The following is a 13724-nucleotide window of genomic DNA, read 5'->3' as shown; positions in this document are numbered from 1 at the left end:
GCCGATATTTCAGCTAATGAACTTTAACCGAGATTTGCACAGCCGAGATCGGTGGAAAATTTTAAGTGTGTAGATTGGACACTAGTGATACTCATGTTTTACTTTTGAGATCCTTATCTAGAATGCTATCAGAAATCAAGAAGGGGAGTGGTCCTTGATTCCAGTCTTAAACAAAAATAACAAAAGCATGAGGATTACTACTCCTGGCCACGCCCATCTTCACCGTAACTAGGGAGAGGAAGGAAGTGTTGATGTAGTACTTACTTAACGAGAGGCCACCGACTTAGCGACACCCTCATAAGTACCACGGAGTTGGATAATGAGGAAGGTAATCGTTGGGTCAGGATTTGCCTGTAGCTGGCAATGCAACCGTGGTAGATCTTACCCCGTAACACACCACGCAAAGGTGTCTACCCAGCATTACGGTTTCCAACCAAAAAACAAATCTTACAATTATTATAAAAGATCTTGGCATACCTATACAATTCTGCAAGGTTTTGATACAAGAAATGGAAGCTTTTTAAACAGATACTGTTGAGGAACGCACCAACAAGTTCCCTACCCCTTTTTGAGGTCGATCACTGGCTACGTAACTGGCGAAGGGATGATACAGCAGCACGAACCCATCACCCGAGAAATCCACCATCATCAATTAGTTTAAAATGGATCGCCGTACCGAATAGCACAAACCTAAATGTCTAGTCTGTAAGAAGAAATAAATGTTAAGTGTTAAATGTCTAAAATGTGTAGTGTAATGAAAATTAATAAATGTTGTGTATTGTGAGTGAATAAAAATGTAGTTTGGCAGTGTAAAAGTGCGTACAGATCATTTGGCAAAGGCGAGAAATCCGAAGAAGGAACCCCAAACCATCCAAGGAAACCAAAACCCCACCAACCGAAACCCAAAAATTAACCGGAACCAGTGCCAATCGAAGGTAACGGCCCAACATCCCTACATTTGGTCTTTCGAACCGGATGTCTGGAGACATTCGGCAGCCAAAAAACCCGCACTTTAAGGATTCAATCATCGCCATTGAGAATCGCACTTATCCGAAGCACTAAAACGCCATAAATCACCATTGCGCCACTCACCTTTCCACTCGAATACAAATATTCGCCATAGCCAAAGCCCGCAGCCGATCGCAAATTGGTTCATCATCACCACCTTGTGTGAGAACCCGTCACGATCGTCGTCATCAATCAGCTGTTTACTTACTGCCGTAAGAATCCAGATTCCGACGTTCTTCATCACCAACCCATGGGCAAGGTGCCCTGGTCGGTCCAGGTAAATATACCCGAATAGAATATGTCCTGCCGAAGCTAGGATTCTGGATCTCTACTACAAAAAATCTTCATTTTCACACGCGAAAATTCGACGATCAACTTGCCCGGCGAACGTAAACAAACATCGATCCCATCACCTGTGCGAATCGAGTGGACACGCACACAACCGAGACACTACACTGGCATCCATCCCGAACCGACGACACATCACTGGAATTGATTAATGGTCCCTGGTCATCAATCACCGAAGCACAATCGCATTAGCTTAGCGTATCGACACTACCAACTCACTTCACCCGTACAACACCACAACCCGGAAGAGTGCAGCCGTACGAGATTCCTTTTTCGAAGGTAAATAATTATATTGCACTGCACTCAGTATATGTTCTTGCCGAAGCAAGGATCGACAGTTCACTACACCGATTGTTTTGTTTCCGAATCTGTTATGAATGCGCACGACTGACTGGCTAAATGTACCTACGACGTCTCTCGAAATTTGGTGGAACATATGTGCGAGGGGTAGCCGGTGTAAAACGCACTCTACGCACATTTTGAAAAAGTTTAAACTTTTTTAATTGTTGCCGTTTTTGGATATTTTGGAGCAAATAATTGTTTGTGAGGTTAGTGAGAACTGGTATATGTCCAGCCGAAGCTGGACTCAGCCGTTGATACTACATTGAAGTTTTCCTTTCGAATTATCGATCTGGCATTGCAAATTTGGACGAAAATTTTGGGAATCGAGTTGAAGTTGGATTAGTCAACCGATACTAAACGTTAATTGAGGACGATTTGATTGACATCAGCATTCATTCGGCATAGCTGTAGAGCAGCGCACCGAATTGTTTCCGAAGTCTTTATTTCTTTGTGTCTGTGGTGCAAGTGAAATATGTGACCATGTCTTGGGTGCCGTCGATTAAAATCCTGTTAACCAAGGCGAACTCTCACCAGTGTCTCTTCGACGAAATCTGCACTTTCGTTGATCAAATCAATGCAGAAACCACGGCGAATCAACTGACTGTTTGAATGGAGAATTTCGACGGACTCTGGGAAAACATCAACGAGGCGCTGAATGCAATCGAAGTCTATGATGATTATCCCGAGGGAGAGGAAAGCTGTGGCAAGGAGCGTGCAGAGTATGCTAACCGATATGAGGACTGCAAGACGAGAATTTTGGATCTACTGAAGCTGCTAGAGCAACCTGGTCAGGCCACTTCCGATCGAGCACAGGGCTCTGGGATGCATGATGTGGCGGAACACGTGCGTCTACCGCAGATTAAGCTGCAAACCTTCGATGGAAACATCGACGAATGGCTAAGTTTTCGTGACCTGTACACTTCGTTGATTCACCTGAAAGCGGACTTACCTGATGTCGAAAAGTTCCATTATCTGAAGGGCTGCTTGGCGGGGGAAGCCAAGTCGCTGATAGATCCACTAGCCATCACCAATATCAACTACCAAGTAGCCTGGAAGACACTTATGAATCGGTACAACGACAGCAAGTTGCTGAAAAGACGTCAGGTTCAAACGCTATTCAAATTACCGTCTCTCGGGAAGGAGTCTGCTTCCGAACTTCAATCGTTGCTGGAGAAGTTCGAACGTGTAATCCAAACTTTGGATCAAATCGTCCAGCCAGCAGATTACAAAGACTTGCTGTTGGTGGAAATCATGTGCTCCCGATTGGACCCAACCACAAGGCGCTGTTGGGAGGAGAATTCTGCTACAAAGGAGCAGGATAAGGTGAAGGATTTGATCGACTTTCTGCAAACCAGGACCAAGATTCTTGGATCCCTTCCGTTGAAACCTTCCGAGAAAAGAGAAACGCCGAAGATGCCTTCCCGAAAACCATCGCTCACCCGATCGAGTCACAATGCAGTTTACAGCACTGGATTACGCTGCTTAGCTTGTTCAGAATCCCACCTGCTCTTCCAATGCCCAGCGTTTCAGAGGATGTCTGTGTCATCTCGAGATAAACTGCTACGGAGCCATTCGCTGTGCAGAAATTGTTTCCGACGTGGTCACCAGGCCAACGAGTGCACGTCGAAATATGTCTGCCGTAGTTGCAAGGGAAAGCATCATACACTAGTGTGTTTCCATTCCGAAAATACCTCTAGAAGAGGTGCCTCTGCTGATCGACCTAGCACCAGTAGTGCACAGTTTTCCAGTGAGACTAATTCTAACGCAGTCGATACAACAGTGTCTTCCAATATGGCGATCAACCACTCAGCTCCAGTATTGCTGGCCACCGCCATCGTTCTAGTGGAGGACGATGAAGGAGTAGCTTTTCCAACTCGGGCGCTCCTAGATTCAGGATCGGAATGTAATTTCATGGCAGAGCGCCTCTGTCAGAAAATGAAGATTAAACGAAAGCGCTCGAACATCGACGTTGTGGGAATCGGACAGTCTAATATGAAGGTGCGACATCGCGTTGAAGCTAAAATCAAGTCGCGAATTTCACCATTCTCGCAGAGCATGGAGTTTCTCATTCTTCCGACTGTTACGTCGAATCTTCCAGCTACAAGTGTCCGACGTGCAGATTGGAAAATACCTGAAGGGGCTCCACTCCACTACCCCGAATGCCATTACCCCGAATGCCATTACCCCGAAGGCCACTATCCCGAATGGGACAGTACCCCGAAAACCATCACCCCGAATGGGACACTACCCTGAAATCCATTACCCCGAAAGGCAATTACCCCGAAAACATTTAGAATCTATAGTTTTCTATTACTATGTTTAACACCAACAGATATCGATGAATTGCAACAGTTTTTAACCAACCAGTTTAACTAACAGTTTTGATTTTTCTTCTAATTATCTTTAACTGATATTCCTGTCATTATGACCTGGAAAAGTACTATTCTACAAAAGGGAGTAAGAGACCCTTTTTTCAACAGAACGCGTTTTCCCGGTATAAGGCGAACAGAGGAGATGATGCCTTGTTTAAATGAACGAGTTTGCCCGGTATAAGGCATACAGGGTAAATATGACTTTTTTTTAATAAACGCGTTTGCCCGGTATAAGGCAGACATGGGAGATGATGCCTTCTTCAAATGGACGTGTTTGCCCGGTATAAGACAGACAGAGGAGAGGATTATTATTATTTTCAGACTAAGGCCGGAGTGGCATGTGCTGCACATAAAAGTCTTCTCCATTCAGCTCGGTCCATGGCTGCACTTCGCCAACCACGCGGTCTGCGGAGGGTCCGCGAATCGTCCTCCACCTGATCGATCCACCTTGCCCGCTGTGCACCTCGCCTTCTTGTTCCCGTCGGATCGTTGTCGAGAACCATTTTCACCGGATTACTGTCCGACATTCTGGCTACGTGCCCGGCCCACCGCAGTCTTCCGATTTTCGCGGTGTGAACGATGGATGGTTATCCCAACAACTGATGCAACTCGTGGTTCATTCGCCTCCTCCACGTACCGTCCGCCATCTGCACCCCACCATATATGGTACGCAACACTTTCCTTTCAAAAACTCCCAGTGCGCGTTGGTCCTCCACGAGCATCGTCCAGGTCTCGTGCCCGTAGAGAACTACCGGTCTTATAAGCGTTTTGTAGATGGTCAGTTTGGTACGGTGGCGAACTCTATTCGATCGGAGCGTCTTACGGAGTCCAAAGTACGTACGATTTCCAGCCACTATGCGCCTCCGAACAGAGGAGAGGATGCCTTCTTTAAATGGACGCGTTTGCCCAGTATAAGGCACACCGAGGAAATAATGTCTTGGTTTAAATGAACGCGTTTGTCCGGTATGAAGCAGACAGAGGAGATGATGCCTTCTTTAAATAGACGCGTTTGCCCGGTATAAGGCAGACAGAGGAGATGATGTCTTCTTTAAATGGACGGGTTACTTTTTAAAAGTAACGTCTTCTCGTTAGAAGGCGAAACGAGCCTTCTTAAGGTCAACGCAACTTCCCGAAGATAAACAAGATCTCCTCTTCTCTCACTCTCATACACAAACCCTCTTACTCATTCACTTCCTCTGTCTCACTAATTATTACTCATTCACTCACTCTCATTCCTTCACCCACTCTTACTCACTTAACCACTCTTACTCACTCATCCACTTTTACTCACTCATTTACTTTCAATTATTCGCTCTCTCTCTTCATCGTTCACTCTTACTCACTCATTCTTACTCGTTTACTCTTACTCGCTCGCTCACTAAGTCTTACTCGCTCACTCACACACTCACTCTTACTCACTCACTTAATCACTCACTCACTCTTACTCACCCATTCACCCTCGTCGATCTGAGAATTAGACCACGCTTCATCCAAAATCCGTTGCTTTTACTACACCTAGGAACAACTTCTACCTTGTTGCCCTAGTAGCCATGCTGACGTGGACCGCAATTGCCTCCAACTCTCTGCATTGTGCATGAAAACGTGCTGCATAATCTCCCCCTGCCATTCAGGAATCTTGAAGAGTGCCATACGAAGTGGAACGGGATCTTACGGAGTAAGAATACTTAGTTCCATACTGCATTGAAACAGTTTCAGTTCCAATTATTTCCCATTCATATGAAGTATGAATAAACTGTTATTGAGTAACTTTTTTTTTCTTTAAAATGAAGTACAAACTTGAAATAATGACTAATTCGGGGTACTGGCTCATTCGGGGTAGTGTCCCATTAGGGGTAATGGCATTCGGGGTAGTGACTTATTCGGGGTTGTGGCGTTCGGGGTAGTGGCCTTCGGGGTAATGGCATTATGGGTAATGGAATTATGGGTAGTGTCGTAGAGTCACCTGAAGGTGTAGAACTGGCAGATCCATCCTTCTTCGAATCAGCTGCTATCGATCTGGTGATTGGAATCCAACATTTCTTCGATCTCATCAAATCCAGAAAGATATCCTTGGGAAATGGGCTCCCGACGTTGAATGATTCTGTTTTTGGCTGGATTGTTTCTGGTATGGTCAACGATGCCGGAGCTGTAGTCCAAAAATCCTGCTACACAGCAATGGCTACCGGTTTCGAGGAGCTGATTAATCGGTTTTGGAGCTGCGAAGAATTGGAAACCAGCAACAACTATTCCCCAGAAGAGGAGAGATGCGAGGAGCATTTCAAGCGAACCGTGCGGATATCCGAAAATGGACGGTACACCGTATCGTATCCAAGGAACCATGACAAATTAGTCGAATTGGGCGAGTCAAGGGACATTGTGGTTCGACGACTTTTATGGTTGGAACGTAGACTGGATAGGGATCCAGAGCTACACGAACAGTACAAGCAGTTCATGGTGGAGTACGAACAACTCGGGCACATGCGTAAGGTGGTCGATACAGGGAAAGAGGGTGCCCTCCAAAGGTGTTTCCTTCCACACCATCCAGTTGTCAAACAGGACAGCACAACGACTAAGGTTAGAGTTGTATTCGATGCATCATCCAAAACACGTTCAGGAACGTCTCTCAACGATGCCTTGCTGGTAGGGCCAGTAATCCAGGACGATCTACGATCAATCATCCTACGTTGTCGCATGGTACGCATCATGTTGGTTGCCGATGTTGAGAAAATGTTCCGCCAAATTCTCATATGTCAAGACGACATTCCTCTCCAAACCATTTTGTGGCGGACAGATGAACAATCCGAAATCCAATGGTATGAGCTAACCACTGTTACTTACGGTACCAAACCTGCTCCCTATCTAGCTACGCGCACGCTGCAGCAACTAGCTGAAGATGAGCAACTCCAATTCCCTATGGCGGCAAGGGCTGTCAAGAAGGACGTGTATATGGATGACGTCCTGACTGGTACGAACACCGAAGAGGAAGCTATGGAGCTGAGGACCCAACTTGATTCGATGCTATCCAAAGGTGGATTTTCGTTGAGGAAATGGGCGTCGAATTGTCCAAAAGTATTGGAAGGCATTCCCAAGGAAAATCTAGCGATCGCCAATACCGAAGAAGTATCGCTAGACCCCGACCCATCCGTGAAAACCCTAGGTTTGGTTTGGTTACCAGGAACCGATCGTATCAAATTCCGCTTTAAGGTCGGTATTCCAAATTTTGACGAGGATCTGTCAAAACGTAAGGTACTCTCGATAATAGCCTCATTATTCGATCCACTTGGTCTGATCGGCGTGGTCATCTTGCGAGCGAAGCTGTTCATTCAATTACTTTGGACACAAAAAGATGAGGAAGGAAACCGATTAGGCTGGGATCAGCCTTTACCCTGAAGCTGCTGGCAGAATGGCAGGCTTTTCACCATCAACTACCCCGACTGAACGAGTTGATCATTCAACGTTGCGTTGTTTTACCAGAATCAGCGAAGGTTCATTTGCATATCTTCTCGGATGCCTCAGAGCGTGCATATGGAACATGTGCGTACACCCGGAGCGAGAATCACAAAGGAGAAGTTTGGGCTGCTTTATTGACATCAAAATCCAAGGTGGCACCGTTGAGGCGCCAATCAATTCCCCGGCTGGAGCTATGCGGAGCATTGCTTTCCGCGCAGTTGGCAGAGAAAATCCTAGAGTCGATCCAGGTTCCAATGGAGGTGTTCTTTTGGTCCGACTCAACTTGCGCTCTCCAATGGATTAAGGGAAATCCTTCAATGTGGACAACATTCGTTGGCAATCGTGTAGCCAAGATCCAACGAATAACCGAAAAATATTCATGGAACCATGTTGCCGGAGTGGACAATCCGGCGGACCTAATATCCCGAGGTATTGGACCCGATCAAATCCATACCTGCACACTATGGTGGGAAGGCCCACCATGGCTCAAGAAGATGAGAGAAGAATGGCCAAGTTCATCAGCAACTCCCGTTGCACAAGATGTTGAAGCAGAGTTTCGTTCAACAGCACATTGTGCTAATGAAAAGCCCGAAGGTTTTGTGGGCTGGTACATTTCCAAGTTCCCTTCGTACACAGATGTGCTGAGGCGAACAGCAATCTGGCAGCGTTTGATTCGAATACTGCGGAAGGAGCCGAAATCACTATCATACGCAAACTTCAACAGGAAGAATTCTCGAGCGAATGGAAATCTCTTTCTCTGAAGAAACCAATACCAAAGAGCTCATCACTACGATGGTTCAATCCAAAGTTGTCAAGGGACAATGTAATCCGAGTCGGCGGGAGATTCGGTCCCTCACAGGAGTCGGATAATGCCAAAACCCCCATGGTCCTACCTGCTCGTCCTCTGTTCACCAGAATGCTGATCCAACATTATCAACAGCGCCTGCTCCACGCCGGGCTTTAATTACTATTGGCAACAATCGGCAGAAGCACTTGCCTCTAGGGGGCGCAGTGTGGCAAGGAACGTTGTCCATAATTGCCAACGCTGCTTTCGAGTAAAGCCAACCGCGGTGCAGCAATTCATGGGAGAGCTGCCTGCGGCAAGAGTCACAGTCGCAAGGCCATTTTCCAAGACCGGCGTCGATTATTTCGGCCCCGTCCATATCCGCCCAGGACCCCGGAGACCCGCAGTGAAAGGATATGTTGCACTCTTCGTCTGCATGTGCACAAAAGCGGTTCACCTGGAATTAGTATCCGACCTTTCGACCAATCGTTTCATCCAGGCATTCCGAAGATTCATTGGAAGAAGAGGCTATTGTTCTGAGGTGTATTCAGACAATGGCACAAATTTCGTTGGGGCAAGAAATCAATTGCAGCAGTTGTTCGATCTACTTCGTAGTAAGCATCACCAGGACAGGGTCAGCCAAGACAGTGCTCAGGACGGCATACAATGGCACTTCAACCCCCCTGCTGCTCCCCATTTTGGAGGCCTATGGGAGGCAGCAGTGCGATCAGCAAAAATCCACATCCTGAAAGTTATCGGTGATAACCCTGCGACGATCGAGGACTTCAACACTCTTCTGGTACAGGTAGAGGCTTGCCTGAATTCCAGGCCTATTACGGAGATGTCAGACGATCCGAATGACTTCGAACCACTTACACCTGGCCATTTCTTAATTGGAACATCGCTCCGCAAGCTACCAGATCCGGATCTTCTACACCTCCCAACGAACCGACTGACCCAATTTCAGGTGATTCAACAAAGGGTACAGGTATTTTGGCGTAGGTGGAGAACGGAGTACTTGTCGCTACTACAGAGCCGGACAAAGCGCTGGAAACCACCATTTGAGATCACCGTTGGAAAACTCGTGGTCCTGAAGGACGAAAATTCCCCTCCGGCCCAATGGAAACTTGGGCGCATAATGGAAGTACATCCTGGCAGCGATGGAGTCGTTAGGGTGGTGTCCGTCAAAACCGCCACTGGATACCTAAAGCGTCCTGTGGAGAAAGTATGCCTACTACCACCAGCTAATCAACCGCCAGACGAAGAGAACCAAAGTTGAGTTACATTGCGTTGCCATGTCGTCCACCCGTGTTCCGAGAGGTTCTTTTCTTTCTTTTCAGAAATTCTACAAATTTCAGGGTGGGGGAGAATGTTTAGTAATGCACCAATAAGTTCCCCATCTCCCTTTGAGGTCGATCACTGGCTACGTTACTGGCGAAGGGATGATACAGCAGCACGAACCCATCACCCGAGAAATCCACCATCATAAATTAGTTTAAAATGGATCGCCGTACCGAATAGCACAAACCTAAATGTCTAGTCTGTAAGAAGAAATAAATGTTAAGTGTTAAATGTCTAAAATGTGTAGTGTAATGAAAATTAATAAATGTTGTGTATTGTGAGTGAATAAAAATGTAGTTTGGCAGTGTAAAAGTGCGTACAGATCATTTGGCAAAGGCGAGAAATCCGAAGAAGGAACCCCAAATCATCCAAGGAAACCAAAACCCCACCAACCGAAACCCAAAAATTAACCGGAACCAGTGCCAATCGAAGGTAACGGCCCAACATCCCTACAGATACTGTATTAAAATTAGAGATTGACGTTCAGATCCGGAACTGTTAAAATAATCCGGTTCTTTGTTGTGAATAAATGATTCCAATTCACCAGATCTGACCATTTGTAAGGAAATGACAAAATGAAAAGTTTTCTGTGGGTTCTTTATACTTGCATACGGATCAAAAGTATGGTCCTGAATTTCAACCGTTTCGCCATTTTGCATTCTCCTTAGCGACATGCGAATGTTATTTTGCATACAGACCCTTCGCGTATCAGTCTAATAAATTCATGTCATCATTCCTCGGTCGAATGAATATTCCCATTAGCAGAATTGTCATTGATTATAGCTTATTCGTTTAATTTAGATAGATTTACATCGCCGCCAATAGACAAGGTCAACTAGAAGGATCTTCAGAAAATGCTTTCCATGCTGCCGCCGAAGCTCGTCTGAATCATCTAATTTAATTAACCAAATCTCATTATAATCCGCGGAAATCTCTAGTTTGCCAACCAGATAATTCGATGAACTTTTGAAACAACGATAATCCTCTAAGCCATCAGGCAAAGCGTGACTTCGCTCGAATTCTGCAATGTCGCGATGGCCGAAAGTTGATAGGAACGAAATTATACTGCTCGATAATATCGCAATTATGGTCTTTAGCAAAGCGGAATAGTGACATAGTTTGGATGTCTGCCGGCAGCTTAATGAACTTCCATATGTGAAGTGAAAAAGTGTTCCAAGATATACACAAAATGCATCAAGTTGCGTTTTCAGTTGGCTACTTTACCGGCCGTTATTTTTTCGCTTTACTTCTAATTTATGCGGAATTTCAACCTCTAGAAATTTTTAATGAATTTTTTACTCCATTATGGAGCGTATAATGGTTTCAGACGCGCGATCCGATAAGGATTACCGGAATTCATTTGTGCTCGCGCCTAGAGGCGACATGACGACGACCGCGTTGTCGTCGTGCAGTTAGCTGTCAAGATTAATTCATTACCCCGATCGGGTGCTCCAACACCAAAGCAAACAGGAAAGCGACAAGGTATGAATAATTTATGTTTCGCTAAACTTGTGTGAATAATGAATGGCAGCATAGGTTTATGTTGGGCAGGTTGAGCGAACTATCGTTTGGTTGCTCCAACGAACGCCACGCCGAGTAGGATTTGTTGAATGTCGCACTAAGGCGCTGTGAATTTCAAATTGAGATCATGTTTTAGAGTTGACAGTACAGTATTAGTTTCATGTTATCATGCTTGGCACTGTGTAAGATAACAACACAATTAACATCGCGAAATACAATCTGTACCTATGAATAAATAAACATCATTCTAAACCCCTTAAGTACATAAATAAATAAATGAGCTACCAATTCCAGGCAAGCAAATAAAGCAAGAAGCGTTTAAAATGTCAAACTCTTGTGGCTTGTCGTTTTTGGGGTCTCATATCTAAAGATTTCCCATAGCCATGAAAGTATTCTGAAGGTATTGGAAAATCCGGAACACTGCGAATTGCTCTTCCTTGATATGTCTAGACACAATGCGAAATGCTGTTACTCCGATAGTACTGACTGGGATCTAATGGATCCTTAACGCCCTTAGGGATAAATAGGGCAAATAGATGAAAGATCTCCATCTTGAAAGGCTGCTTACTAGACTGGCCCAGATTACTATGGGGAGAAAAAAATGTTGTCGAATTCCACGGGGCACCCCCCAGAATTGTGTCTTTGGGTGAGAAAATCAATCTCTGAAAATTTCAGCTCAATCGCTTGTTGCATAAGCTGGAGCATTTGATTTGAAGTTTGTATGGGGATTTCAGCCAAAATGTATAGGAAAATACACCTCCGTCACTCATTCGATCTGGAAATTTGTTCTGATTGCTCGATTGACCTCAGAATTGCAAAAACGGCAGTTGGTATACTACAGAACAATTTCACAGAACATTGCATGATGATTAAATGAACTTTGATATAATTTTCGGCTGATTTATTAGGAGCTGATTTGTGTATTTTTGGGTTTTTTGACCGAATCGCATCAGCCGAAACCTATATAAAAGTTCATTAAATCATCATACAATGTTCTGTGAAATTGTTCTGTACCATACCAACTGCTGTTTTTGCAATTCTGAGGTCAATCGAGCAATCAGAACCAATTTCCAGAACGAATGAGTGACGGAGGTGTATTTTCCTATACATTTTGGCTGAATTCCCCATACAAACTTCAAATGAAATGCGCCAGCTTATGCAACAAGCGATTGAGCTGAAATTTTGAGAGATTGATTTTCTCACCCAAAGACACAATCCTGGGGGGTGCCCCGTGGAATTAGACAACTTTTTGTTTCCTGGGCCAGTCTACTGCTTACTTTAGTTTTGACCTGCACCCAAGTTAGATTGCTTTTGATTTTCTCCATTTATTTGTTCAACCTTCGTCACCATAAGCTTCAGGATCTGCCTCTGCTACGAGGACCTGCTGAATTTCAGTCCAGGGCTTGCTTGTAGATTTTGTCTTTTCCCTCTCATAATATGTGCCCGACCTACCTGCATCTCGCATTTCAGTTGATATTGGTTTTGTTGGTTTTGTTGGATCGAAATCAAGGGTAAGTGTTGCGGAGCATTTGTAACCATAGATGGATTAAAGCAGAGTGATGCACTCTCGAATCTATTGTTCGCGCTCGAGAGAGCGATCAGGAGAGCTGGTATGCAAACAAGCAGTATAGTCACCACGAGTACGCTGGCTTCTACCCCTCTCTTACTAATTGAAAAATCAAATGATAATGATTGTATATATCACAAAGCACCATGGCTCCGTAAATTGTTAAACACGCCTGAGCCTACCAAATAAACGAACTTGGAGAAAAAAACAAGCGGTATCATTATCACAAGATCGCATATGCTCCTGGGATTTGCGGACGATATCGATATTATCGGAATTGATCGCCGTGTCGTGGAAAAGGTTTTTGTGATCAATACCATCAAAACGAAGTACATGTTCGCTGGCAATCAACGCGGGTTCATTAGTGGTGGTGGTAGTGAAATAAGTGGATAGTGGATAGTGGATAGAGGAAAATTTGAAGTAATAGAAGAATTTGTGTAGCTTGGAACATTAGTGACGTGCGATAATGACGTTACCCGCGAGGTGAAAAGGCGTATTGGAGCTACAAATAGGGCTTATTACGGACTTCGTAACCAGCTAAAGTCCCGTAGTCTGCAAACGAAAACAGTGGAGAAGGATACTCCATTCGGCGTAGGTTCACCAAAGAGCTGTAGCCCATGAAGTATCAATTATCAAGTATGTGACCACTTAGCCCAAGGAATCACATGCACTCAAGCATGTTCCAATAATATGTATGGCTATATCAGAACAAAAACCATTATATGAACTTTTTTGATTGTTTGTGTTCATTTACTTAGTCGTACCATGGCAATTTTGACGTAGGACTACGTCTGTCTTTTCTATATTGGGGTACATTTTGCGACTGCGAAAATCGGAAACCTCACGAAAATATGATAGACTTTGAACTTTAACATCTCAGCCGTTTCTCGATGGATTACTAATTTTGTCGGACCATTAGTTCAAGCATGAGTCAACGCTTCTTTGTATTGATCTGCAAATACTGATTTTTACCTGTCATAAGACGAGTTTA

General features: G+C 44.7%; 1 protein-coding gene across 1 annotated transcript; it reads left to right on the top strand.

Moving 5' to 3' along the window:
• Positions 1 to 2307: 2307 nt before the first annotated feature.
• On the top strand, positions 2308 to 8281 carry LOC134222502 (uncharacterized). The gene is made up of 3 exons (XM_062701648.1): positions 2308 to 3802; positions 6076 to 7311; positions 7545 to 8281. The coding sequence occupies exons 1-3, from the start codon at positions 2308 to 2310 to the stop codon at positions 8279 to 8281; spliced, it is 3468 nt and encodes a 1155-aa protein (XP_062557632.1).
• Positions 8282 to 13724: the final 5443 nt, after the last annotated feature.

This window comes from Armigeres subalbatus, chromosome 3 (assembly GCF_024139115.2).
Source record: "Armigeres subalbatus isolate Guangzhou_Male chromosome 3, GZ_Asu_2, whole genome shotgun sequence".
Taxonomy (NCBI): Eukaryota; Metazoa; Arthropoda; class Insecta; order Diptera; family Culicidae; genus Armigeres; species Armigeres subalbatus.
The sequence above is the reverse complement of the archived record's forward strand: the minus strand, read 5'-3'. Positions and strand labels throughout refer to the sequence as shown.

What these genes read in the sequence shown, in the direction of transcription:
- LOC134222502 (XM_062701648.1), top strand. Translation starts at nt 2,308, where the DNA reads ATGGAGAATTTCGACGGACTCTGGGAAAACATCAACGAGGCGCTGAAT. An exon ending in GTCGAATCTTCCAGCTACAA is followed by an intron (nt 3,803 to 6,075) that starts GTGTCCGACGTG and finishes TCTTCGAATCAG; the next exon opens with CTGCTATCGATCTGGTGATT. An exon ending in TGACGAGGATCTGTCAAAAC is followed by an intron (nt 7,312 to 7,544) that starts GTAAGGTACTCT and finishes TTGTTTTACCAG; the next exon opens with AATCAGCGAAGGTTCATTTG.